This window comes from Melozone crissalis, unplaced genomic scaffold (genome assembly GCF_028551555.1).
Source record: "Melozone crissalis strain CALT ecotype California unplaced genomic scaffold, PUWL_Pcris_2 ptg000007l_1, whole genome shotgun sequence".
Lineage (NCBI taxonomy): Eukaryota > Metazoa > Chordata > Aves > Passeriformes > Passerellidae > Melozone > Melozone crissalis.
The window spans coordinates 226,524-253,270 of NW_026535785.1; the positions used below are offsets into that span (position 1 = coordinate 226,524).

At 51.0% G+C, this 26,747-nt stretch overlaps 3 protein-coding genes across 9 annotated transcripts in view; 1 reads left to right on the forward strand and 2 right to left on the reverse strand.

Annotated features, from left to right (window-relative positions):
- The window catches only part of AP1G1 (adaptor related protein complex 1 subunit gamma 1), a 38,082-nt gene extending 33,157 nt beyond the window's left edge, over positions 1–4,925 (reverse strand). Inside the window, exon 1 of one of the 2 annotated variants that reach the window (XM_054296143.1) lies at positions 4,907–4,925. The gene's annotated coding sequence lies outside the window, so the exon portion shown is untranslated. Of the gene's footprint in view, positions 1–4,626; positions 4,693–4,906 lie in introns of those variants that run through there. The other variant, XM_054296142.1, reaches the window with a different exon arrangement.
- A 742-nt stretch (positions 4,926–5,667) lies between these two features.
- ATXN1L (ataxin 1 like) lies at positions 5,668–13,542 on the forward strand. The gene is made up of 2 exons (XM_054269384.1): positions 5,668–5,685; positions 5,930–13,542. Exon 2 carries the CDS (start codon positions 6,040–6,042, stop codon positions 8,104–8,106), a length of 2,067 nt encoding a protein of 688 aa, XP_054125359.1. The 5' UTR covers positions 5,668–5,685; positions 5,930–6,039; the 3' UTR covers positions 8,107–13,542.
- Positions 13,543–14,291: 749 nt separating this feature from the next.
- Positions 14,292–26,654, reverse strand: ZNF821 (zinc finger protein 821). Of its 6 annotated transcripts, XM_054296156.1 has the most exons (8): positions 26,510–26,654; positions 26,177–26,328; positions 25,041–25,132; positions 18,173–18,298; positions 17,586–17,728; positions 16,967–17,071; positions 15,927–16,093; positions 14,292–15,232 (listed from the first exon to the last, which is right to left on the reverse strand). In XM_054296156.1, the coding sequence occupies exons 3-8, from the start codon at positions 25,078–25,080 to the stop codon at positions 14,578–14,580; spliced, it is 1,236 nt and encodes a 411-aa protein (XP_054152131.1). In that variant the 5' UTR covers positions 25,081–25,132; positions 26,177–26,328; positions 26,510–26,654; the 3' UTR covers positions 14,292–14,577. The 6 variants fall into 6 exon arrangements, with proteins under 6 accessions (XP_054152131.1, XP_054152134.1, XP_054152135.1 ...); XM_054296159.1 differs by lacking the exons at positions 26,177–26,328; positions 26,510–26,654 and adding an exon at positions 22,800–23,174 and having other exon boundaries at positions 25,041–25,130; XM_054296160.1 differs by lacking the exons at positions 26,177–26,328; positions 26,510–26,654 and adding an exon at positions 22,800–22,990 and having other exon boundaries at positions 25,041–25,129.
- Positions 26,655–26,747: the final 93 nt, after the last annotated feature.

Sequence of the window (26,747 nt, forward strand, 5' to 3'; positions counted from 1 at the left end):
CAATATCTGGTAGTGTTGCACACAGAATTCTTCAATCTCACCAGATCTTTTTTCCTCTTCTAATTTCAAAAGCCTTGCTCCTTAGAAGAACATACTATCAAGATCAAAACTTCTGAGAGAGTCGGAGACCTAATTCAGATTAGTTCCAATTGTATAGGCGGCTGGTGTTTAGGTTCCTTAGAAAACAAAATTCCAGCTTCTTTCCTGAAATCCAGAGACTAGGAAAGGTGTCGCCTCAGTGATCCTCCTCCCTCTGCTATTCAGGAATCCTTCCCATGAACCAATAAAAGGCATAATAAGAGGCATTTTCTCTCTCTTTGTGTAACTCATTCCTACTATATACAAGTGGAAAAAAAACCAACCAAACTAAACCCAACAAAAATCTTCATGAATAACACCATTTAGTTTTCATTTAAATTGTACTGATAAATCACTGTTTTCTCCTTCACATGGTCTGCTACTAGTGGAAGCTTGTCACGTTTGAAAGTTAAAGATTTTATTCAACAGGCCATTATACCAAAAACATTTGAGTACAGAACTTCACCAGAAATCTCTCTTAGAATACAGCCACATTCAAATACGATGGGTCACCTCTTATATTTACAACACACACCTAATATTACCAAAACCCACCTTGAAAATGCTCAAGTGCTTTAGTTAAGCTTTATTCCTCTATCAGGAATTGCAGAGTAAACACAAAGGATAGTCCTTAAACACTGAATTGAGAGCACGTCCTCTGGAAACTACTCAGAAATATTAGCTTACATTTAAAATATCCTATGTGTTTCTAAGATGATAAAACTTTAAAAAATAACAGCTGCTTTAAAATTTCTTTAGGACAAATTATCAGACATTTAACATTCCATTATTATTTAGCCTTTAATTCTGGAAACATTAAGACATAAAGGCCATCAAAAGAATGAAATTATTTATAGAAGAGATCTACTGTTTGGGGAAATGGTCTGAATTTTCAGTTGTGGTGATTTCACACCAAGTTACAGCTTTTCATGTAAACAGCATTTCTGAACTTGTTTCTGTCTAGCAAACACCCCAAGCCTGAAGCAGCATAGGTTTCAAACACATCTAAAACACACAACTCCAGTTGCTCCACCTCAACACATACATAAGCAATCACACTCCTCAAGCAACACCAGCTTTTGGGAAGTTACACAACTGAGGCCAGACCAAACTCCCAACTGAAATCAACAGCAGAACTCCACTACTTGCTTAGGTGCAACTGAATCCAGCCTAGTACACACAAGAGCAGAGGATCTGTCCAGACTCCATGAAAGGAGTAATTGCAGCGCTGACACACAACACTGATGGCTTCCACTCCACATTGCTATCAGTAGGCTTCCCACTTCTATCAGACACTTAAAAAGAAAAATATTTTAGCAATAAAACCAAAAACATACTCTCCAAGTAGAGATGAGGGTGTCAACAAAAGCAGAGATATTAGTATATGGTCTAGTATTATCAATATTTATACAGTAAATATTAAATTATTATAACTATTTATACAATAAACACCAAAGCAAGGAGCACCATCATCATCGAGAAGGGCAAAGGCAACACAAATGAGCTGAGAGAAAGAGCAACCAACCATGGAACATCGTAAGTGCGACAATCTCTGGTGAAGAAAAAGCTATTGAATGCAATAGAGAACTAGAAAGCAACATCAGAAAATCAGAGAGCAATTAAGTCAGCAGGGGGCTTCAAAATGCACTGTCCTAAGAAAAGGCATTAGAGTTACACTTTGCTTTATGCAGAGACAGCTGGAGGGGAGCAGGGGAAGTCAAATAAGAAAAAAGTATCCCAAAACAAGAGATAAAAAATGGTCTTAGAAGAAGAGATGGTCCCACTTGCAGTTACACTGGAAAAAACCAAACTCACCAACAAGAAATGCAGCACAACAGTACTCAAGCAGCAAGGCTGGGGGCTGCTCAGGAGCAGAGAGGAAGAGGAGAGGCAGGACAGAGACTGAGGACATTGGCAGTGGGACTGGGTGGGATCTGTGCAAACAACCGCAGACCCCCTCCCACTCCCTGCTGACTGAGGCAAGGTCCCAGAGCACAAGTCAGCACTTTGGATGAGCTATCCCATTCCTGCACAGCTGTGCATTTACACCAAACACAGCAACTCCTCAACTGCCTTCCAAAGACATACTGAACTGCTAATCAGTACAAACATTAACCTCGACAACTGCCAAAAAGAAAATAAATATCTCCCTATTTTTTTAGAAGCTAAAAAATGTAGGAAGAAGAATTAGCACAGCTATATAGCTGATCACCATGACAGATACAAGCAGAATTCCAGATTTTCTGGCTTGTGTTTCAATACTTCAATCACCACTGACCTATAGGTACTCTGGCTATTTTACTTCCTGTTCACTCACTTTCCTGCAGAGCTAAACTTTAAACAATAATAAAAAAGCCACTAGTTTATCACAAAAAAAACCCCCACACCCCTCTATATCCTAGCTAATGCCGGAGGAAGACAAGATGACACATTTTTACATTATTTAACATGAACTGTACAACAGGCCACGTAACTTCAGCAATGCCCTAGGAAATTCTAATCTTTGATTTCACTTGCAGCATTTCTGCCAAATAGCAGATATAGGCTGCACTAATACCTGTGATATCAGCAGATTCACTTGTACTCACATTACTGTAGCTCTGTCTTTTGAGTTACAGCCTCATCCTGTATTTACTTATTAAGTCCAAAACTCTCCTCCAGTGAAGTAATGCTCCTCCCACGCCAGAACAGACCCTTTCCCTAAAGAACAGCTGAGTATCATCTAGGACAAATTAGCACCACCTGCATTCAGAAGGACTTGCTCTATCATTAAAAAATGGGATGAGCTCAAACAACCCATCCCCTGCAGTTACATGGGGCCAGCTCACAAATACAAATATTCACGCTGGAGAGGCACCAGCAGCTTTACTGAGTGCTGTCACTTTTAGCAGCAGTGAAGGTATGTGTGAGCCTGCATGCTTGGAAAGCTGACGTTCCACACCTGAGCTGCACTCAGCAGGGTGGGCTCTGTGTGCCTGACAACAGCCAGCCTGGACTCTGTGCCACTGCCCACCCTTCTCACACCACAGCCTGACACACCAACAATCACAACATTCCTGTTATCCCTTCACCTCTCACAGGGCACCACCAAGCTACTACAGGACCTTTCCATCTCTACCATGCCACCTTCAGGAAAACAAACCAGCACTTACAGGAACAGAAAAGAAAAACAACAAAAAAGGAAGAAAATGCTTTTTATCATAAAAGGAGGAAATCTGAAAGTTATCTTACACAATGGAAACACAAAAGCTGGATCCCTTCACAAAACAATTACCCAAGACTTACTTTTCCTTTCTCAAGAAATAGGAATCTAAATACCTTTCCTCTCCTTCTCCCAGCACAGAAGAATGGAAGGGTTCACACCAGCCTCCTCAGATAAAAACCCTCAATATCTCCTGCCTTCATTCAGCTCTCGAGTACCCAACAATTTTCAAATCCTGTGCCAAACACCAGAGAGCACACGAGTAAACAGAAGAAAGAATTTGGCAACAGAACATGATATGCAAACAAACAAAGGAAAAAATACCAAGTGTAGTTTGGAGGAGCAGTAGCAGGGAAACGGCTACAAAAAGCTGTTGTGCTCTTCCACACAGAAGTGAATCGCACACAAAAAAAATAGGAGAAACAAAACAGCACAAATTTCTCTGCCATTTTAAATGTAGGCTGCTAGGAGCATCCCTAAAGGATTCCCCTGCATTTACAGGAGAAAACACACATATATTTTACTGTTTAAGCCACTATGGACCAAATACCTTTTGGCCACACATGTGACACTCCTATCCTTTCAAAGATGTTCCACTGGGATTCTGTGCTGTCCCATTAATACTTCAAGCATCAGAAACTGAAATTTGTCACTCAACACTTTAACACATCACTTTCAACACAATAAAACACACACCTGTTCCATCTGTTAACTTTAAAAACAACGTCTACTATAAAATAAATTACAATTTATCTTATAGCTCGTGCGAGAACTCAACCAGCCTTGAAGAAGGGACTGGAAGGCACTCTTACAGACCGGCTGTCAGACGGCAGCTCACCGCAAATACCTTTAGCCAGAGCGAACACCTCTGCCATTAAAACCCGTGAACGGTAAGTAATGCAGGCGCTGTAACCCTCGGAGCGCTTGTGCAGCCTAGGCAATAAGGTACCGAGAGAAAGAAGGACGGGCACAAGTCCCGACTTCTCCCCAGACGGCCCCGGGCCACAGCACGAACCAGCTCCCGAGGTACGCGCTCCGCTGCCGCTGCCCCCGAGCGCCGGGAACGCCGGCCGAGGCAGAGCCCGCACCGCCGTGTCCCCGGCAAAGAACGGCCAGGGCAGGCAAGGACCGCTCCCGACGCCCGAGCTGGAGGCCCCGGGGCGCAGGGCAGAGTTCGAAGCGGGCCGGGCAGAGGCGGCGAGAGGGCAGGGGGCGGCCTCGCGGACAGAGCGGCCGAGGCCCAGCCGCGGAGTTCGGCCCCAAGACTCGCGGGAGCCCAGGTGGCGGGAGCTGGAGTCAGGGGAGGCCGGGCCTGGGCGGCGGAGGCCCGAACCGGTCCCACTCACCGGGCCGGTCCCTGCAGCAGCAGCGGCGGACAGAGCCGGGCATTCAAAATGGCGGCGGCGCGGCCGCGGCACCGATACCGCAGGCGGAGGGATCCGCGCGCCGGCTCGCCCCCCGCCACCCCGCAGGCTCTCCCGACCGCGGGTGGGAGCGCGGCCGCGCCGGGTTCGGCTGGAACGGGGCGGGGATGGCGAGAGCGTGGTTCAGCACCTCCGGTGGCGGGATGGAAAATGCCGCTTGCACTACTTTTCTTGGCGGAAGCACCCGGGAGGTTGTTCTTACACGAAAAGGTGCGTCTGCACCGTGGCAGTCCCTGATGACGTCACGCGCGGGGCGGTCCCGTCAGCGCGCACCCCGCGGCGGGGCCGGGCGGGACCCGTCGCCCGTGTCCGCGGTTCCGGAATCGAGGGGTTCTGAGGCCGGAGGGGCCAAGCCGCTCCGAGCCCGCCGAATCTCGCACGGTTTAAACGTCCACCGGCGGGAACGCAACGTGCCGCAGTAAACGAGGCGTCTCTGGAAGAGAGTACAGAGCCACCCCCGCCTCAGGCAGCTGTTCAGTTCCCGCTTCCAGAACCTTATGTCACATTAACGATCACCGAATGACGAGGAGCCCGGTCAGCAGCACGGGGCCGGCCGGACACTGCGAGAGTGCGAGACAGGCACGGCTACTTCAGACCGAAGGCTCCCGCAGGGGAGCCGGGCCACTCTGCCGCTGTGCCCGCGCTGCCGGCCAACCGCCGACAGAGCCCGTCTGGGGCGCGGGACCAACCAAAGCCGCGCGGCGCTGCCGCCAGGTGACCCGCGCTGGTGGCGGGGCCCCGGGCCCGTCCCGCAGGCCGGGCCGCTCCGAGTCCCGCGCGGACGCAGCTGGTTGCCACGGCAACAGCGCTGCGGGTGCCCCGTGACGCCATCCGGGTGCGGCAGAGTCACGACCCCTGAGCGGTTCCGGCGGTCGGCGCGCGCGTCATTGCCGTGCGCCGCGTCATCGGCGTGCGCCGCGGGTGGGGAGGAGCCGGTCCGGGCGCCGGGCGGGCCCGCGGGGCCGGTCCGGGCCATGGCGGGTGAGCCGCGGGCACCGGGCGAGCACCGGGCGGGCCCGCGGGACGCGACGGGGCGGGGCGCGCGGCAGCGCGGCCGGGGCTTCGGGGCCGGGGTTGGGGGCGGCGACCAGGCTCGGGCGTCTTCCGTCCCCGCGTTCCGACCCCGGGCCAGGGGCCGTCGCCATGCCCGTTCCCGGAGCCGGGGCTCGGGCCGCCCCCCCGTTCCCGAGGCGAGGACTCACGGCTCCCTCTGTTCCTGGCGCAGGTGAGGCGGCGGCCGGCGGCGCGGATCCAGGAGCCCGCGCGTGGCAGCCCCAGTGGGTGCCCCCATGAACGAGCGTCGCGGCCGGGGCTGCCGGGACACCGCGGGGCGCCATGAGAGCGGGCCACGAGCGGAGCCAGGAGTGTCTCCCGCCCAAGAAGCGGGAACTTGCCGCCGCCAACGCTGGCACCGAGGCGGGACGGGCCGGGGCAGCGCAGGGCTCGGGCGAGGGCCCCGAGTGGGCCCGCACGGCTCGGCCGGCTCCCGCCACGCCGCGCTACGGTCCTGGCGAGGCCCCCGAGGCGGCGGCGGGGCTGACGGTGGACCAGTACGGAATGCTCTACAAAGTGGCAGCACCGCCTGCCACCTTCTCTCCCACGGGCCTCCACCCTGTGGTGAACGTGAGCCCCCTGCCCCCCGCCTTCAACGTGACCTCGCCCATCATCCAGCACCCGGCGGTGCCCTTCCCCTCCATCCACTATGCACAGATCCCTTCGGCTTCCCTGCAGCTCATCGGTTCCCACTACACGGTGCCCTATGCCGTCCCTCCTGCCTTCATGCCTAGTCCTCTCCTGTCTCCTTCCACCAACCTCACTGCCCCCCACGTCCCCCACTTTGTGCCATATGCCTCCCTGTTCACGGAAGAAGCTGCTCCTTCCCCCCAGACTACCTCTCCCACCCACAGCTTCAACAAATCCACCTCCGCAGCCTCTCCTGGGCAGATGCAACACCACGCTGCGCCCCAACCAGTGGACATGGCGCCAGGGAGAATTCCTGTTTATTATCAGATGTCCCGCCTCCCACCCGGCTATTCAGCCTATGAGGCACCCGTGGCAGGTGGGAGCCCAGAGTCTCCTCAGCAAGACAGCCAGCTGAGCTCAGAGGGGGCTGCGACCAACGGTGGCCAGAGGCCTCTGGAGCAAAGCGTGGCCAGGAGGCCCAGCGAGGCTGTGGACTCTGCCAGCAGTGCAGCTGAGGACTGTCTGCCCCCAGGGGCTGCAGCAGCATGCATGGGTGATGGACAGTTCCTTCCAGGTTACCAGATGCTGGGAAGAGAGATCTCTGTGCCTACTCACAGGAGCACCCCAGACGCTGATCTGGAGGTTCAGAGGGTGGTGGGGGTGTTGGCATCTCAGGATTATCATGTTCTGGCAGCCCCGAGGAAAGACGACCCAAGCCCTTTGAACCTTTGCCATAATACCCCTGACGGGCAGGGAGACGTGCTGAGGAACGCCATGGACAGGGCTGCAGCTGGGAACAGCCGGTCCCGGAGCCCGTGTGGAATGTCCCCCGAGGAGACTGCTAGACAGAGACAGTTAGCCAAAGGAATGGTGATAGCCAATGGCAAGCCAGTGCTTGTTCCCAGTGGATCTGAGCCCGTCAGGTCTTCCACGTCAGAAGCCCTGCTGAGGGAGAGCCCAGACGCCCAGGCTCGAGGAAATGTGCTTGAAAAGGAGCTGGCGCAGTGTCAGCCCCCCGGCTCCTCGCAGCTGCCCTCTCACTTCATGAAGGGAGCCATCATCCAGCTGGCGACGGGCGAGCTGAAGCGGGTGGAGGAGCTGCAGACTCAAGACTTTGTTCGCAGCGCCGAGGCGAGCGGAGGCCTGAAGATCGACTCCAGCACTGTGGTGGATATTCAGGAAAGCCAGTGGCCTGGGCTCGTCACGCTGCATTTTGTGGTTGGGGAGCAACAAAGTAAAGTGAGCATCGATGTGCCCCCGGAGCATCCCTTCTTTGTGTACGGCCAGGGCTGGTCCTCCTGCAGCCCCGCGAGGACTGCTCAGCTCTTTGCTTTGCCCTGCCACAGGCTGCAGGTGGGGGACGTCTGCATATCAATCAGTTTACAGAGCGTGAACGGCAACTCTGCTTCTCAGGCCAACTCTCCTCTCGGGGATCAGCTGGTATCTGCTAGGGAGAGATCGGAACGAACAGCTCAGGGGCCCCGAGAGCCATCTGACAGAGCTGCTGAAAGGAAGAGCCACACAGACAGAGCCAGCACGGCCCAGAGCTCCCGTGCAGAATCTTCTCAGCCCGAGGCTGGCAGTCTGTACAGTTTGGCCCCAGGCTTCCAAAGATACAGCGTGCAGGCAGAGGAGCCTCGGCCTCCTCTGCTCCGTCCCTCTTTCATTCCCCAGGAGGTCAAGCTGTCTATTGAAGGGCGTTCGAATGCAGGGAAATGATCCCTTAGAGGTGTGAGCTAGGGCAGCCACAGCAGGTGACCCTCACCGTCAGGTGGAGGAATTGCACAGACTCTGTCTAGGCTCACCAACAAAGGCTGCTCTCTGCCCTGCAGGAGTGGCTCCGCTCCAGTTCCATGGCTGACCAGTTGTTCTTGGAGAGTCAGGAGGCCTCCAGTGCCTCAGGGAGCAGCGACAGGCTGGCTGGGGTGGGAGCAGGGATGTGGTCATGAGTGTGTGATGAGAGCATTCCAGAGGCTGCTGGAGGCTGGGGCTTTCTCCCCCCTCCTGGGATAACTGACTCCCTGCGGGGCAGGGGACGAGCATTCGGGGCAGGGAGGGAGATGAGGAGGGCAGACTTGGATTAAGGTAGCAGATAAAATTGCTGAAGATTTTATTTCTCCTTTCTTATGATGGAGAGAGATGGGTCCCCACTGGAGTTTGGGGGCTCTACTCCCAGTATCCCCTTTCTTCACACATGCACTTTAAAAGGACTGTTCACCGGTGGAGCTCTCAAGGGCAGGAGGGAGGTGCTTCTCTGGTGGTTCTGATTAATGTCTCTTCCACTGAATCCAACTGCTCTTTCTTCTTGCAAAGAATGTACAGATTTGAATGAATCACAGAAATTCAAGAGGAAGGACCAAAAGGATGGGCTTGGGTGCAGGTGAATAGGGAACTTGAGCACTTGAGATGGGACACAAGTTGGGATGGGAGATGTTATTTCCTGCTATAAAGTTTACTTAGTTGTTTTGCCACTAAATCAAATCTTTCTTCCCATGCTAATAACTTTCAAAAAACCCTCCTGGGCTTATAGCTTTTGCAGAGGCTTAACCTGGGGGTGAATGGGGTTGGATTTTTTTGTTTGGTTTAATTTTGGTTTTGGATATTTTATTGGTTTGGGTTTTTTTTTTTTTTATTCTGGAGCAAAATACATTCAGCATTCTTCTTTGAGAAGACCAATACTATCTTGTAATTAAGTCAGAAAAATGTTCCAGATGGCTAATTCTTCCCTGCAGGCAGTTTCCTGAATAAGCTCTAGACAAGACGTGCAGGCAAGGTACAAAGTTTGTGCTAAGTACAATTCCACAATTAATGCAGGGGCTCTAAAAATACCATAGTGTCACAGGGCATTTTGGGGTCATTTTGTGTTAGTTTTTCTGATGCTTCATTTCAGAGTTCCTCTGTAGAACAATGTGGTCAAATCAAGAGTAGTCTTTTTCATGGTGAAATTTAATACAATTGTGTATGAGCCGTTGATTGTGGTGGTAACACTATTGAGCGAAGTCTCCTGTAGTTACACTAATCTGCTCTCTCTGATGGTGTGCTATGACACCATTGCTCAGCTAGGACAAAAAATACACATCACTGTTCATCACAGAACATCAGTGTTCTGGTGACAAAGCGGTTTTCACTGACTTAACCTGGATTGGGTATTCTTTGTGTTCAGGTGCCCATCTCTGTGCTAGGACCACGCTTTGGAGGGGGCCTTTCTTAGTGTGCAGAGTCCTGATGTTCAGCATGCTGTTTCTGTCTCCCTGCTCTCATCTGCCTGAAATTTGTCAAGTGTGCCTGACTCTTGGGGTGCCACTCCTCTCTGTCACAGAATGGTGTGTGTCAGCGCCTCTCCTTGCAGTGGTGCTGTCTCAGGGCTGTTCTGCACTCCCCAGGAGTGTGTCCTGTACCTGGCTGGCTTCTGCTGACTGCAATGGATGCATGCTCTGCCTGTGTATTAGGCAAGTTAGTCTCTGGAATGTCCCTTCCATCCCGGCCTCAGTCCTGCTTTCCTAGCGCATTGCTAGCCATTTCTGTTGCCTTTAAAACACCTGCACCAGGACAGGCCTTAGGTGAGATGTGTGCTAAACATGCCCTCAGTGTTTGTGCCTCACAGGGTTCTCAGAATGAGGATGCTGCCTGTACCACGTGTAGCTGCTCCCAAATGACACACTACTTCTGGTTTCATCAGCTGCATTTGGGATGTGTGAAGTGGCAGTGACGCTGTTGTGTGAAGATTCTGCCTTCTCAGGTGCAGCAGCTGTGGGAACAGATGCTGTTTTCACAATCCCTTTGTCAGTGAAGTGTCCACCTGGGCCCCTCTGTCACCCGGGGGCATCACAGCTCCTGCTGACTGGACTCTCCTACATAAAACTCTCTATTAGTGTTGGTAATTAGTACTTCGAGCTCAGGATATCTGAGATGTCTGTGGCCAAAGGCAGGAGGCAGAGGAGCCTGGGTTCTCATGCCTGTTCTATGCACGGTGCATGCAGAGGAGTTCTGGGCTGCGACAGGCACTCGAGGAAGGGATCTCGTATGGCATGCGAATGTAGAAGGGCTGGTTACACCACAGGGGCAATGTCTCAGCAACTGATGCTGCAGAGCCCCTTGAGTGTCTCTGAGCCCGAAAGTCTGTCTTAGAGTGAGGGTTTGGAGAGCTTGCCTTAACACCATGTGTGTTACTGAAACTCCTCGATCTCAGCCACACTGCAGTGGTCTGAATGGACAGCACTGACAAATGAGGCAAGATGCTGTGACTTAAATAGCTTTGTACTGTAGGCAGGTGAAGGGCTGTGAAGGTGCTTGCCCTGTTGTTTACCTGGCTGCTGACCTGAACTTTGGCTTGCTGCACCTCTGTTGGGTGCGGTCCTGAGCTCTGTGGGACAGGCCGTGCTGAACTGGGCCTTGGTGCTGTTATCCAGCTCTGTCAGTCCCGCCGTTGTGCGTTTCACCTGCCAGCTCTTCCCTGGAAGCAGTGGTTGGAAGCACAGCTCATGACGGGGGACTGAGATGAAGAATCCATGTATCTGGCTGTTTGCCCCAAAGGGTGGGCAGGAGGGGGCCACTGGCAACTCTTCAGCCCAGCTCAGCAGTACTGGTATCACAGGAACGTGTCCTCACTGGACAGGGCTGTACGGCTTAGCACCACAGTGGTGGTTGTGCTGAGCACTGAGGCTCTCCCGGGACAGGGAGTGTGTGAGACAGGCTCTGCTGCAGTGAGAAAGGCTGTGAATGAGCCCATGGAGGCAGCTTTTATTTCTTGGGTTTACAGGGAAAGAAGGAGATAAAGCCAGGAAGACATTGCAGAGTGGGCTGGTTACCTGGGCTTTTCTGCTGGCAGAGATGTGACAGACCTCTCAGAGAAATATACCATGTTCCTGCTGCTATTGTCTTGGGTAGGAGAGCCGCGGTCTGTCCTGCCTGGAGGAGGCCCTAATCTTCTCCAGCTCACACTCTGTAGCAGGAGTCTGTGGGATGCAATAATGGGTGTCTGTAGCCATCTGTCCCATCCCATGGAACATGCCTTGGGTTAGCTGCACAGCAGAGCCAAGCCTATCTCTGGGCTGTGCATTCACAGCAATGAGAGCTCATCACTACCAGACTATGCAGAGGAAGCTCTGTCTGGAAGAGAAGGAAGCTGCAGAGGGCCCTCTGCCTTCCCCTTCCAGCTGCTGAGCAGCTTTTATATTGCACTTTTTACATTGTGTCCCTGTCCCCACCCCACACTTCAAGTCACTTTGTCCCATAGAGAACTAACAATCCTTGTTACTCAGAAAATATTGTAAAAGAAACTACAGCAGCTGGAGTAGCCCAAATGCTAGTTCCTGCCCACAGCAGCACGCGTGCCTTCCCCAGCGTCACTCACAACTGCTCCCTGTCTTTCAAGCCATGCTAGAGCCTGACACTTGTCAGCAGCTGCTAAGATGGCTACAAATACTCATTCTGTACAGTTTGGCCCAGGGTGTTCCACATACAGTTTAAAATGCTGATGGTCCAGGCCCTTCCACGGCCTTCACGCTGTCTGTCAAGGACGGAATTGCCCCGTCGGTCTGGGCTGCTGCCCCCACCCTGCCAACACGCCCCTGGCACACTCGAGTTGTTTTCGGCTTTCATGGCACCTTAGCGCCCGGGAGGGTGTGCTCAGAGAGAGAGAGAGAGAGGGACATGAGCGAGCTGGCTGGGCTGCCCTGAGGCAGAGAGATGTTTGTAGATAAGTGCTGACCCCTCACTATAACCCCCAGTATATGGCTGTATTAACATGTAACCGATGCAGTGTATCTAAAGCCTTAGAACTAGTCAGGTGCTCCCCTCCAACTTTGTCCCTGCCCCTTTCCTCCTACCTGATCTTTAACAAAGCATTAATAATTCTAAGGATAATCTCTATTTTGTTGTGCTTTTTTTGTAACTGTTTTAAATAAATCAATTTGTACTGTATATTTGTACTTTGGTGAGATCCTTTTTCCTGTTTTACCATTTTAAGTCTGTACTTGCCTACAAACAGATTGTATTTTTATTGTTAATGCTTTTATGAATATTGCATTTAACTTGTTGACTCTGTAAACACAGTATATATCTATATACATATATATATATATCTATATATAAACCAATAGCTTTTCCTTTGGTGTTTGAGACTTTTTGCTTGTCTACAGTATCAGTGGTCATTAGCATGTGGCTTCTCTGGATTTACACAGTGATCTGGAGAGTCATGTCAAGGGCAAGATACAGAGTGACACATGGATTATAAGTCATAATTCTGGGTCTTCAGATACTTCTGTGTTATGTGGTCTCTCCTGACCCCCCTGGAATAAAGATAAGGTGTCAGTGACGCTACAGGGAAGGTTCCAACTGCAGGTTGCAGAGTAGAGGTTCATCTCTGCTGGGCAAGTAAAACATGAGGCAGAGCAAAAGCAGATACTGCCAGAAGCAAACTCGGGGTTTGAGTATGAAAACGAACACAAGTAAGGATAAAAGTGAGAGATCAGAGAACAAAGGAGGATATGAACAAAGGAACATGGAACTCAACAGCTCCTTTACAGTGCCTTTTCCCAAAGAGAGAGAAGCAGGGATGGCTCCTGGGTGTCAGTTCTACATGATGAATGAACATCATGTTAAAACAGCTTCTGTACAGGGAGGAAACTAGATGTTGCAGTGGCAGGAGGAGAAAACTTGCACTGAAAAGGTTCAATGCTGTTTCCTAGCAGCATCCCCAGGGCTGACTGTGAGAGTGGTTCATTATTGCCAGAAAAATGCAACATTATGCATTTTGAAGGTAACTATTTTAACTAGGGCTTTAAGGGACTGCAATCAAATGTTTTTCAAACTGAAAAATGATGAGGAAATGAGGGTTTTAAGTAGTCTGATAAAAAGATTTTGCTTCTTGTTTTAACTTTACTCTTCTGATCTCAAGTAGCAGTCTTGCAGTCACCATTTCTGACTTAAAGAGAAACAGCCATCAGCGAGAAGACAGTACTTCCCAAGGTGTTTGATCCACTGTATGACTCTAGACCCTAACTGGAAATGCTGTGGAGGTAATAGGGGTTTTCAGGCTACAAACACAGAAATGTGGCACACTGGCTTTTGGTGGGCTGATGTCTCAAAACCACAAAGCTAACACCACGGACTTTCAGGTGCTCATTCTTAAAGAAGCCAAATAATGGAGAGTGTACCACTTCTTTGCTTTGCCTTTTCCAATTTAAAGATGCCTAGATACCATTTCCATAGTTGCATCGTTTTAATAGTGGTTTCTATTAGTAACAGGAACCTTTTCCTGTAGGCACAGGCTACAATGACATTTTGCCTCCAGTATGTTTGTGTTGCTCCTTGCACTGGGGACTCCAGCACTGGACACAGGTCTTCAGATGTGGCCTCACCAGTGCTGAATAAAGGGAAAAGCACACCCATAAAGTCCTAGAAACTGACCTGCACTATTATTTACCATTCAATCAACTCTTTCACTTGCAAGCCTGAAATGCTGTTTAAGTGAAAATAACTTGTGAGTAAAGCAGCAAACTTGTTTGCTATTTGTTTACCTTGGCCAGCCTTTCTTTCACTGTTTTTACGAGTGAAAACTTTATTTCACTGTTTTTGTCTTAAAACAGGACCTCAGGTTCCTTAGTTTTTCCATGGATGACACTGCAAAATATGTAAATATGTAATAGCGATATTTTAAAAAAGGGTGTGCACAGGCATTTCCAGAAGGACATCCTCCTTTCTTTCCTTCTTACAGGCACAAATTGCAAAGGATTTAGTCCTGGAAGAGTTTGTGGATTATCTGTCTTCAGCTCTGTAATTCATGCTGCAGTAAACAAGACCCTTTTTTATTGAGGTGGAATACTGCAGAATTGCAGTAGCCTAGACCCATTTATGGGGCAAGGGCCCAAAACCATGACAAAGCACAAAGGGTAAAGAAGGGGACTAATACATGTGAACATTAATTAATGTTAATTAATACATTAATTTATTTTCGTTCTGTCACAGGCTGTGACTTGGCCCCCAGAGCAGACTGTATCCTCAGAATCTGCTCCCACCAGAGCTGCTTTGGCAGGCATCTCTCAGCTCTGTTCTCCTCCTGGGTTCAGAGGAAAACCAGAACCTGTCAGGGAGGGTCAGGCAGGGACCCCCAGCAGCCTCCTGGGCGCAGACGCCTGCTACTGCACACGTGGCAGGTGCAGCAAAGGCAGCACAGTTCTCGGCTGCGGTTTAGTGCAACACACTGTTGCTCTGCTCCTCAAAGGTCACTTTGCCCAGCAGCTGGCTCTCCAGCTCCACATTGCTCACTGGCAGCTGAAAGAAGTTCATCTCAGCTGCCAAAGCGGCCATGGCAGAGGGGTCCTGGCCGAACTGCGCCCGGAGCATCATATCCATTTTCTCCAGGCGCCGCTTGAGCCTCTTGGCTTCGCGCTCGCGGATGAGCCGGGCCTGTCGCTTCTCGGGGGTCTCGTTGGCGCGTTTCAGCCGCATGGCCTCCCGGTCCCTCTGCAGCCGCCGCGCCCGCTGCTCGTCCGTCTCCTGCATGCGCTGCAGCCGCTTGGCCTCCCGGTCCCGCATGCGCCTCACCTCGCGCTCCTCGGGCGTCTCGTTGTCCCGCCGGCTCTTCTTGGCCGTGCGCTCCCGCTCCAGGCGCTGCAGCCGCACCTCCAGGGGCTCGTTCTGGCGCCGCAGGGCCCACTTGCGCACGCCGGGGCTCTGCGCCTCGAGCAGCTTGCGGTACGCGGCGCAGTTGTTGCACACCAGCAGGATGCCCGCGGGATACACGGGGGCACAGAAGGCGACATCCTTCCCCTGAGCGCCGGAGGGGCCCTGGCTCTGCGGTGCCGGCAGCCGATTCGCACTGAGCACCTCTGGCAGCTTCTCACTGCAAAGCGGGAGGAACGGAGTCAGAGGCTTGGTGCTGTGGGCAGAGTCCCCGTGGGCTGCCATGAACGCTGCTCCCGCTACAGCCCGTGGCAGAGCCCTCTGCTAAATCACTGGCCCACAGATATGTCTGAGTATCTAAAATAAAGCATGGTCCCGGCCAGGGCAAGGAACTGGATTAGCCCAGAGCAGTATCTGGTTTGGAAGAGTATAAGAGTGGGAATAAACCAGCAAGCTGCTCCTCCCCATCATCTCTGAATTTCTTTCTAGCCCCACTCCACTGGTCAGTGGATAATCTCCCACTAGGCCGGACACAAAGAAAGAACATTTTGGTCTCTGCCCGTAGTCCTGCTCTGGAAATGATGAACCCATCTGGATAGTGCAGCCTTGCTCCAATGGACTGCTGGGCAAGGGAAGGGGTGGATTGTTCTCCAGTGACTGGAGCCCACAGCGCTTTCTCTAGCTCTGCACAGCGCTAAGAAAGACCCTTTTACCCGCACAGCCTGCATACCTCTTGGCAGGGGATGCAGAGCTGCAGACAGGAAGGGATCAAGAGAATCTCACTCACTGGGGGTGTTTAGCACTGTCCTACAGGCCTCAGTGGGTCCAGAGCCACAACTTCTGAGTCGTTCAAGGCAACCCACCTCATCTTTAATGTGCTACCTAGCCCACTCATTGGCCAGGGTGACCCTGACCTGTTGAAGGTGGCGTGGCTGGTGAAGCGTGCTCCACAAACTGCACAGTTGGACAGCTGGTCCTCTGAGTGGATCAGGAGATGTCTCCCAAGGGATCCTGGGGAGCTGAGGGCTCTGCCACACACAGGACACAGGTAGCTCTTGGCACTCACCACCGCTCCAGTGTGCTGCAAAACAACCACTCGGGTGGTAGTTACATATTTCCCAGCTCCCTGCCCAGTCCAAGGCATGCTCAAACCATTCTTGTTCAGCCTCTTGGAATGGGAACCCTTTACCACTAAACCTCTGTCTGCCAGCTTTTAGACAAAGCTCAAGACAAGTAATTCATTGTGTCACAGGTAAAACAAGGAGAAAAGCCCTTTATAGCTCAACTCCAGTGCAGGAGAAAAAATTAAGACCAAACTACTTGGACTGTAAGACCTGACCCTTGTTTTCAGGAATGCATTTGAGGGACTGCTGGTGCAAGACAAAGCATGACTCAATAAAAGCAAGGCTGGATGCTGGTAAAGAAGCACATACAGGGAGACAACTGGTACGGGTAAGTTCTGTTTCATTCCTTCTGCTACAGACTTTGATGTGCTATGAAGAAAGCACTGACAACAAAACCTAAGATTTCACCACAGATTTCTTGCAAAACTGGAATAATTTTGAGGAAGTACAGCTACTGTCATGGATAATTACAGGAACTGTAATGAAGTACAACATAAATGATCAGGAGGAAGGTTTTTTATCTCACTGAATGATATAAAAATTGCTTCCACGTTTAGTTTGAAGGAACTGCCTGGTTTTAGCCTGAAATACTTGCAGAGACTGCCTTGGCATAGAGTTATGTTTTCCAGATCTGTAGACCAGGGCCTTGCTAATTCTTTCCCCAAGACACCCTCTGGACACAGTTTACAGCTGTAAACTTCAGTCACATCCTAGCTAGAAACTCAGTTCTGTGGTTGCAAAGACCAGAACAAAGTTACCCTGTGCTTTGAGTTGTTTCTGGATTTTGAGGCTTCAGGCCAGAGACACTCCACAGTCGGAACTATCCCTACCTGGTAGACGTGTGCAATGAGTTGATCTCTGCTTCCACACTCGAGCTGGCAGAGGGGGCATTGTGACAGTCCCAGTATGGGCTCAGCGTTCCCACTCTCAGGCACCTACGGGCAGGAACAGCCGTTGCTGTAAGGCACACCGACCCCCGCAGGCACCCGCCCTTCCTCGGCTCCTCCCAGGCCTGCCGGGCCTGCCGCGGGTGCTGGACATCTCAAAGAAGCCTCCTTCATGTAGCCTCTGAGCAAAACCCCTGCATCTCACAGAGAGGGGGCAGAGGCCTCACGGCCTCACTTGCACCCAGGTTCTTGCTAGCACAGCGACTCTAAAAGGCAGGGCCTTTTCTGTGGCAAGGGGAAGCCAATCAGAAAATGGTACCGGAACCAAGGGAAGGGTTTGCACTCTGCAAACATCTTGGCCAGTTTGTGCCTGCTGTCTCCTGTTCCAGGCAGCCAAAAGGCTCTTCATACCCCTTCCTCCTGCCAGGAGACATTGTTTGGAGGAGGTGGGAGGGAGAGAAAGATAAAGAAACATGATGGGGAGAGGAAGTGTTCAGACAGTGCCCAGTACCCTTCTCTCTCCCTGGAGGCTATAGTGAGTGCAGAGCCAGGACACACTTGCCTCATTTTCTCTTATCAATGGGGTTCCAGCTACAGGTCGTTCTGCGTTTTCTAATTCCTTCTTCACTTTCACCATTGAGCCATCTTCCTCAGACGTATGGGAAGAAACTTCATCCTGAGTGGTTTCCTCATCATCGCTGCCACCTGAAACGTGCAGAACAGTTTTACCACGTGTCAGGACACTGACGGCACTCATAGGCTTTAACTGTCCTGACCAGCATCACAAGGAGCCTCTGCCCACTCCCTCCAACTACAGCTTCCATTTAAACTCAGTCTAGGGCACTTGAGTCCTGGGCACGGCATTTTCCACTGCCTTGCTCAACGACTGCCAGATCTTCAGGCAGAGCTGCTGCTGTCCCCACCTTGCTCTGGTGAAATGGCACTGGGTCCCATGGCATTGCCCGGTCTGTGCTGCGCTGGTCTGGTCCTTAGGACAAAGTCCTGCACTGGAGCAAAGGGCTAACCCAGAGGAGGAGCTGGGTAGGATGGTCCTCAGAGGACTCGGACACACTGTGCAGCCCTCAACCTCACCCCTTTCCAGTCTCCCCAGTCTACTACCTCAGTGTTACTGGAAGGGGAAGAACTCACTGCTGCTGGAGTCAGGGTCTTGGAGTGGACGAATTGTTGGCCTTTGGTCCCCAAGAGTTCCACGAAAGTTATTTTTCATCATGGCTTGGCGGGCTTGCTCCTCCAGCCCTGCAAAGACTTGCTCCCCTAGCAGCCACAAAGACAAAGAGTCAGACTGGTGCTGTTCCACTGCTTCCCACCACCAAGGCTTGCCAAAAATACAACAGGCATGGGGTTGCTCACCTGCACCGTGCAGAACCTCTGGAGTCACCTCTTGGAAAGCACTTAGGTCACTTCTCTGCTTGCCTACCCTGCCACACCAGCCTCTGGCACCTGCTGATGTGAGTCCAGTGCCTGGATGTAGAAGAGTCTCACTAGTGGCAATGTGCAGCACTGGGCTGCCCTCCGCATACTATGTGTATGCCACTCCAGCCACAAAATGCCTCTGACCCCATATATCTGCCATAAATAGCCAGGTGGCTCTTGCTGCTGCCAAGCTATCCACCAATATCCTACAGCACAGCTCAGGATGGGGGGAAGCCCCTGGGGACTGTGACAGTATCCCAGATCAGGGATAGTACTGTACAGCTCTTATAAATTATTAACTCTTATTCCTAGCTATAGCAGGCATTTTGCACAAAATTAGCACCTCCCTAAGTGCTGGTACCTCACCTGCCCTTCACAGTGTCACTTTCTTCTGTCGCAGGAGGGATGAGGACAAGCTGCCTTTACAGAAGGTATCTATGCTTGAAACTGGTGTTCTCCTGTGTGTATGATGAAAACTACCCTGCCTTGCCCAGGAATGGCTCTCACTAAAATAAATCTCATTGGCTCTTCATGTGCTCAAGGGAATGACCCCAGAGGGCTGAGATGCATGCTTAGGACAAAACAATTTGTTTAGTTGAAAACAGTGACCACTAGTACCTCAGCTCAATAGGACGTGGCAAATACCTTGAAATAAAGTATTTATTTGTACTCTGAATGAAAAGTTCTTACAGCAATCCCTGCTCAAAGAAATTTTGGTTCCAGAGAATAACAGTAAAAGGCAACTGTTAATTTTCATATTAAAGCAAACAAATTACATTGTTCCAGGTGTAGTCGTGATTTACCTTTTCCAGTGGATGAGCTGGGAGGCTTGGGAAAGGTGCTGAAGTTCCCAGCAGGCTGACTTTTGGGTTGCATTTATCAACAGATTTGAAAGTGCTCAAGAACCATTCAAAGCACAAATGTGAAAATGCCAAGGAAAATGCAGTGCATTTTTCACATAAAATCAAAACATAGCTTTCACAAGACAAAGTTACCTTTTAGTACAGGGCCACAGCTGGCACCACTATAAGCAGGAAATTGAACTCCCGAGAAAGAGCACCAGTCCTGTTACAAGGACAGGTACATTCCCACGTGCTGAACTGTTCCAGCCAGGGCTGCTCCCTGTTCCCACTCACACTGCCTTCCTTGGGGCTCACCTTGCAATTTTGCCAGGGCTTTAAAAAGCTGTGATTTATGGAAGATTTCAAAGACCTTCAGAAGTTTCACCGAGACCGTGGGAGAAGAATTTTAGTTCCCCATGTCCCCATGTAGGCTTCCGAAATAATTTAAAGGCTTTTATCATTCTCTTTCAGAAATGTGAGAAAGAGTGCTGTAGAGATTTGAGAGCACAATCCATGTGCCTGAGGAGAGGTGCTGAGGAGGGCCAAGTCTATTTGTCATTGAAAGCAGCAGGGACCATCATGACTGCTGTGACAGCCCTTCAGAAGCCATTCCAGCACTGAATGGTTTTCATGACCTGGAGTGCTGTTTTTATATCGGGACCATAGCCCCACATTGATGGGACTGAGATACAGACTGTACAAGCAGCAGACACCACAGAAATCCAGTACCTCTCCAAGAAGCAGAAACCCACAAACCACCAGGATAAAAGTCCATAGACCAAAAAAGCATTGCAAGAGAAAGAGAAAGCATGATGAAATGAGGAAACCTGCAGAACACAGGACAGATATAAAACCACAATGGGAGATGTGCTGCTGCCTTTGACAGAGTTCCAAAACAGAATTCCCAAATGCCACAGGCTGCTCGTGGAAGCAATTACTTGTTTGTTTTCTTCCCCCTATTCCCTTTCAGACAGATTACACTCCCACTGAGCAGCAGCCTGGAGTCCTAAGGCAGGGCAGGTTCCTGCTCAGCTATACAAACCATGCAGACAGTCTGCAGGATTTAAGAGCTGGGATCTTTATCTGAGGTGACAGAAGAAGGAACTCCTCACATAAGGAACACTGGTATCAGTCAGTTACTGAGCAACTGTATGTGCCTCCAGCCTCTGTGCAACACCCCCCGAGCCCAGTGAGCATTGACTTGGCACAGTGCAGAGAACAACCAGCTTACAGCCAGCAATGCAAGCTGTTAACCAAACCCGTGCTGTTAGCAGGCCACGTCCTGTGCATCCTCCCCAGCCTCTACCTAAAAACATCACGGGACTGGGAAAGGCAAACATGGAAAAATACTGTCTTCCCCTTGTACAAAATTTCTAATGTATTATAGTAATAGCGTACAAAAGAACTTAGGAAAGAGTGTCCTGTTAATCTACTGACAGACTAAGTCCTCCTTGGATAAAACTTTACAACTTTAATGTTGGATAGGTCCAGGGTTAAACTTTTGATGTTTCTGCACACACATGCTCGTAAACAGACACACCCCCACCTCCACCCCACTTTGGATACGCTTCCATTCACCTGGAAGAGGAGTTGGACAGGCAACAGCTTTAGGATCACTGCCATAAGTAAAGGACGTTATGCTCAACAGTGAATTCACAGACTCTTCTCCAGAAGTTTCTTTATTAAATACAAACAGGGCTGCAGGCTGACCACAACACCAAAACAAGTCACTGTAGTTGTTTACAAACAGCTAGAGATGTAAGACAAGAGAGATGACACAAATGCCTCTGCTTTGTATTCCATTCTCCTCTCCATACTGCTGGGAATGAGAGGGATGCCAAGTCAGCAGTGGTGGAAATAGGGGACAGCCCTGTGGTACTGTGTAACATGGGCAGGGCATGACTGCTAGGGTACCAGCCCTGAGCCCTTCCCTTCTTGAACTGTATAAATGCAGGATAACTCTCAGGTGTTCTGGAAAATAAACACATAAACAAACAACTCCCACCCCAAAATCCACAAAACAAAATGCAAAGGGACTACATCATTCTCCTGCCTTCCTTCCTAAACAGAACGGTCTCTCACAGATGAGTCAGTTCATTCCCTCCTTGTACATAAATTTAAAGTCCCTGTTCATGTAGGTCTTCTCTGTGTTCCTGGACCTGAAATTTGCAAGTCTTTCCACCACTGTGGATCTATTCCACCTGCCCCATGGCTATTCTGGGTTGTCCACACTGCTGTAGTGGTTACTGAAATGAAAAACAACACAATTGAAACAGTTAACAATGGCAGTCCACGGAGCCCTTCAGAATCAAGGGATTTGAGGCACGTAACATTTCTGCTCAGTTGTGAATGCTGGGTTCTATTTCTTGCAAGGTACTTTCCCTTCAAAATGGGACTATTATAGACAGGAGAATCCAAGGAACACCAAAGAGCACAGAACATGTGTGTGTTAGAGAGAGAGGGAAGGAAATAGAGGATTAATGGGATATTGGAGCCATGATAAATAGAGCTCAGAAGCAGGAATTAATCTGACTAACAAAAGCTCTTATCCAGAGTTCTAAAATCATCTAAGCATCAGCTGCAGAGGACACAGGCAATAGAAAGCAAAGCAGCTTGTGGACAGCAGGGAGAGAGAAGTGCATGCTAATACCTGCAACAAATTTTGGCAAGCACGAAGACAGCAAGTAGTCCATGACTGGTGGGGTGACAGCACAGTAACAGATGAATGCAAGAACAGATGAATTGCTTAGAGTTTTTATACTTTTATACTGCATACTCTGGGAGAAAATAAAAGACCAAATTGAAACAAATGACCAAATTAAGGTATCTCCCCACAAGCAATCTAACTGCACTTTATTTTTTAACAAGCATATTCCACTATTACTGCTCAGTTTGTTAGCACTTTGTAAGGTATGTTTTTCATGCACCACATGGCAAAATAAAATTATATTCTTAAGAGCCATTTATGTGCTGCAGGGGCAATGACTAAATTAAAATTGTGGGACTGGCCACCATGCACAGAAAGACTTTTGTGATAAATTTTACCATAATTTTTATCATTGTTTCAGTATTATTTTGACTTTTCTTACATATCAACTTCTATTTAAAACTGTTTTGATTTGTAACCATACAATCTCCTAGTTGGTTTGCTCTGCTTGCCAAGCAAAATGATTGTGTCCTAAGTGAGGACAGAAAACCATGGTGTTGTGAGAGCAAGGTGAAATGAGGGCCATGCCAAGCCTGCAAAGTAATCCTGGAAAGAGGAGACACCAAGCAAGCCAACGAGAGGAAATCAGCAGCTGTCACTCGCCCTAATCAGTCCAAGAAGGAAGAGAAGATGGAGTGGCCATGCAAGGAAGAAGTAGGCACCATCCTCCCATCAAATTTGTCCAGTCATATATGCACAGTCGTACTTATGCAAATCCAAAAGGCAGGCCCCCAGCCCCGTAGCCTGCCAAATCAGACCCCAGCTGCAGGCAACTGCGTAAAAAGCTGCATACCTGCTGTCCCTTTCATTCCTCTCCTCCCAACCACTGCAGGCCCTGTGAAGAAGTCCCAGTAACGTGTCTGCTATGTCTCAGCCTGACTCCTCATTCTGCTGGCTCACCCCGTTCTTGGAGCCGGTGTTTTCTCCGATTATCCTCTTCAAGGCACTGCACGGCATTTCTGGGCCCTCCCGACACACAGCAGGCTAGGCAGACAGAGAAGTCCCAACGATTTCGTGGTGTTCATCATAAGACAGATAAGATTTTCCATCCCAAGGTGAAGACATCACCATTGACAAGTTTCTGGTATCTCTTGGTCCCCTTATTTTCTTGTGGTCCTACTTGCTGCTCTCGATGGCTCCTGATGAACAGTTGCTCTGTAGCAACGTACTGCATGTAAAGGAGATGAACAGGTCCCAGAACTCCACTCCATGGCACACCTGATGCTATAACCTCCTGCCCCCTGGCAGCGTGTTTGTCAGACAGCTTCCTCCAAAACCAGGACTGGAGACACAACCATTTGTATTGCAGATAAAAAAAGCAATATTCACTGTGAAAACAGTGCACCACTGAATTTTGTGATACGTAGAGTCTGGTATATGATAGTACAAGCTTCTGAAGAACACAGCCCTTATGCAGTGAAGTGCAGAAAAGTACCCAGCTAAACACCATGGAAACTCTATCTGCACAATTAGAGCTGCTGTAGTGCTTGGTTTCCATACTCAAGAAATCCCAACTCTGGACCAAGGAAGATAGCTTAACTGCATACATGACATAAACCTGAGCTCAATAACAGCAGTAATACCTGGGCACTCTAAGAAGCAGAAGTGTGTGGACACAAGGCATGTTACTGGCATCACAGGATAAAATACCAGACATATCAAATTTCTCTAAGAACAACTCCAAAGTCATTAATGTGCTATCAGACAAATTAAATCTATACTCTGCCCACAGTGGAACCCAACAACCAGAAGCAGGAATCAGAGAGCACAAGGCAATGCAGGTGCCACAAGCCCCACTCCTTGAGAACCTCGCTCTGGCCAGCAAGGACAGCTCGGCTGGCTCTGCCAAGCTGCCCAGCCAGCGGGGCTGCGAGTCCCAGGCAGAGACAGCTCTTCCCAGTGCACTCACCGAGTGTGCAAGGTGTCAGCTCCAGCCCAGGTTCCCCTTGCACTGAGAGCAGCATGCACAGATGCCTGTTGTGTGCACAGAGGCAGCACACATACACACAGACATGCAAGCCAGCAGCACCAGCAATGAGGCAGTGTTAGGGCTGCAGCACTCAGCTCTGTCTCACACTCCTGACAGCTACTGCGGCCAAAAACACACAGGGCCCTCTCAGCAGCCTTGCTCTCACAGATCTACAGAAATGGAAACTTGTTTTCCTAATTCCAGCCCAAATTCCAAGCATGTTTCCAGCCACAAACCTGAGTATGAACAAGGGCATAATTTCAGGCCCCTCAAATTCCCTCTGCTGCCAAACAAAAGCTGTACATGTGCAGTTTCCCCTCTGCAGCCAAACCCCCATCTCTGCCTCCCAGCTCCACTGGTGCCTGGCTGTAGGCTGCCCATGAGAAGTGCTGATGCACAGCATCTTCAACCCTTTCACTGTCAAACAAATGCTTAGGCCTTGGCAACGATGGAGAAACAGAGATCCATCTTACCCACCTCAGCTCAAGAATGATCTGGCAGACAGCAGTTATTTGCCCTGTAATTTACTTGGCCACCACCCATTCCTTGACAGGAAAGAGCAAATGTCTTTATTTCATCATCTGGTAGAAACTGAGGTACAGGGAGCTTAAGTAACATGCCCAAGGCCAGCCAGTTGAGTCTGTGGTAGGATGAAGATCAAAACCCAGGACTTGCTGACTTTTAGCCAGCATGCTCCAACCACCTTGCCTAGAACTTCCTTTGCTAGCAAGACGCCAGAGCCTCAAGCCACATTTTCTAGTGTTCTAACTTGTACTTTTGACAGTGTGAATGCAAAGGCCAGCTACAGGCCCTGCATATACAAACCTACACTCACAGCATTAGCTGTTCAAGCCTACCCCTGTCCTACTATGCCAGGACACAGCCAGCTTCCCTGATGCACAGAGCTCAGTTTCTCTTCTTTTGTACCCTAAGATAAAAGATGAGTAACCACCATTCCCCACAAGCTATCTCTTCCCATCACTCCCATCATTCCACTCCTCCCCACCTCACTCCAGAACCCAGCCAGAGCAAGGGTCCCACAATGCTGCATAACATCATACTCACAGTGAACTTTGTTAGGAGTGGTCTGTTTCCGACGGGACATGTTTCCCTGACCTGGGGGCAGAGAGTGTTCCTTCCCTCTGCAGAGGGCTCATCTGAGAAGAGAAGAGTCTGTCACACACTTCACTGAAACCCTCCAAGTCCCTGGCCAAGCTCTGCTGGCTGTCCCAGGGTCATTCCCCACCCTTCTGCCTATGCAGCTCATTCATCCACCACAGCTGGATTCCTGGCCAGCATGCAACACAACCCACAAGCATGTCACAAAGCATTCTACATGGGCAGTCCTACCCAGTTCTCAGGTAAACATTTAAACAATCCTGACCCCCTCAAAAAATGAGTGTCCCCTTCAAAAATTACTGCAACCTCAGTCCAAACACCTTCTCTCTCCTGCTTATTCCTGCAGTCTAGTATTCATCCTTGTCGTTGAACTGACAGAGGAAGGGGGCATTTCCAACAGTCCTCTCAGACAGACAGACAAAAGGAGGAGCTGAACCCATTTCCCACAAGACACATGGACACAGAGATCCCGTCAGCCTCCTCAGAGGGACAAATACACAGATTTCATCAGCCTCTTGCTGACAGAGAAACATGGACACCAGACAGACGGACAAAAGGATCCTGTCAGCCTCGCACTGCCAGACAGACACAGGCATCGCATCAGCCTTCTCAGACAGACGGACACGAAGATCTCGGACACCTCCCCATACAGCGGAATCCATCCGGCAGTCCCAGCGCACGGGAGGCGGCAGGAAGGACCAGGCCCGCAAGCGGCCAGACATACAGACAAAGGGATGCGGCTCTTCTAGCATCAGAACGGACGCGGGAACCCTGCCCAGGCCCCCGACGCCCCGACCGGGCAGCCCTGACAAACCGACCGGCACTGGCAGCGGAGGTCCCGCCGCGGGGCCCGTTTCACTCCTCGCGGGCGGCAACCCCAGCCCGGCCCGGCTTACCCGGTGCCGCCGCAGGCGCCGGGAGCCGCAGACAGACAAAGGGCAGCGGACAGACAGACGGGCAAGATGGCGGAGGGCAACGCCGGGCTGCGCGAGCACGGGCACGGGGGCCACGGCAGGCACCGGGAGGGCACAGCTCGCCCGCAGAGCTCAGAGGCCGGCTTTTCGTTACCTGAAGCGTCTCACCTGTTTGCCATGGATCCGGCCCAGCGCGTGACTCCCGACCACCCGAGGGAGCTCATCCGTGCCTGCGACAGGGCTCGCTTGCCCCGGCCGTCTCCGCCGGCAGCTTAACGGGAGCCCTCGTGCCACCCCGGCTCGCCAGAATCTCGCGTACCCTGCAAGGCCAAAACGCAGGGTGTAGTACTATCTCAGACCCACCGCGCGCGTTACGAGCTCGCGCACCTGCTGAGGAGAACCGCCCCGCCCCAGGGGCTCGGGGCCGCCTCCCCGCACGGGCCACTGAGCGCCGCCGCGGGAGCAGCGGGCCCGCTCGGAATGCCCGCTAGGCCCGCTTACCCGGGAGCTGCGGCTCCGGTCCCAGGCCCGGCCTGGACTTCGGTCCGACTCTCCTCCGCGGTGGCGCCAGCGCCGTGCGACCCTCAGAGAGCCGAGGACCCCGCGGTCAGGTCACAGCAGCCGGCGGAACGCCGCGTTGCCGGAACCGCCGCGCCGGGGGCGGGCACCGGCGGGCGCCTATCAGGCGTGGCACCGGTTGGACGCGAGCAGGATCCCTCCGCCGGACCATGTAGTCCCT

Coding starts and splice junctions, on each gene's coding strand:
- ZNF821 (XM_054296156.1), bottom strand. CDS start 25,080: ATGTCCCGTCGGAAACAGACCACTCCTAACAAAGTTCACT. Junction 16,094..16,966: donor TCATTGCACACGTCTACCAG/GTAGGGATAGTT, acceptor GTTGTTTTGCAG/CACACTGGAGCGGTGGTGAG. Junction 15,233..15,926: donor AGCCACGCCACCTTCAACAG/GTCAGGGTCACC, acceptor CCCGCTTTGCAG/TGAGAAGCTGCCAGAGGTGC.
- ATXN1L (XM_054269384.1), top strand. CDS start 6,040: ATGAGAGCGGGCCACGAGCGGAGCCAGGAGTGTCTCCCGCCCAAGAAG.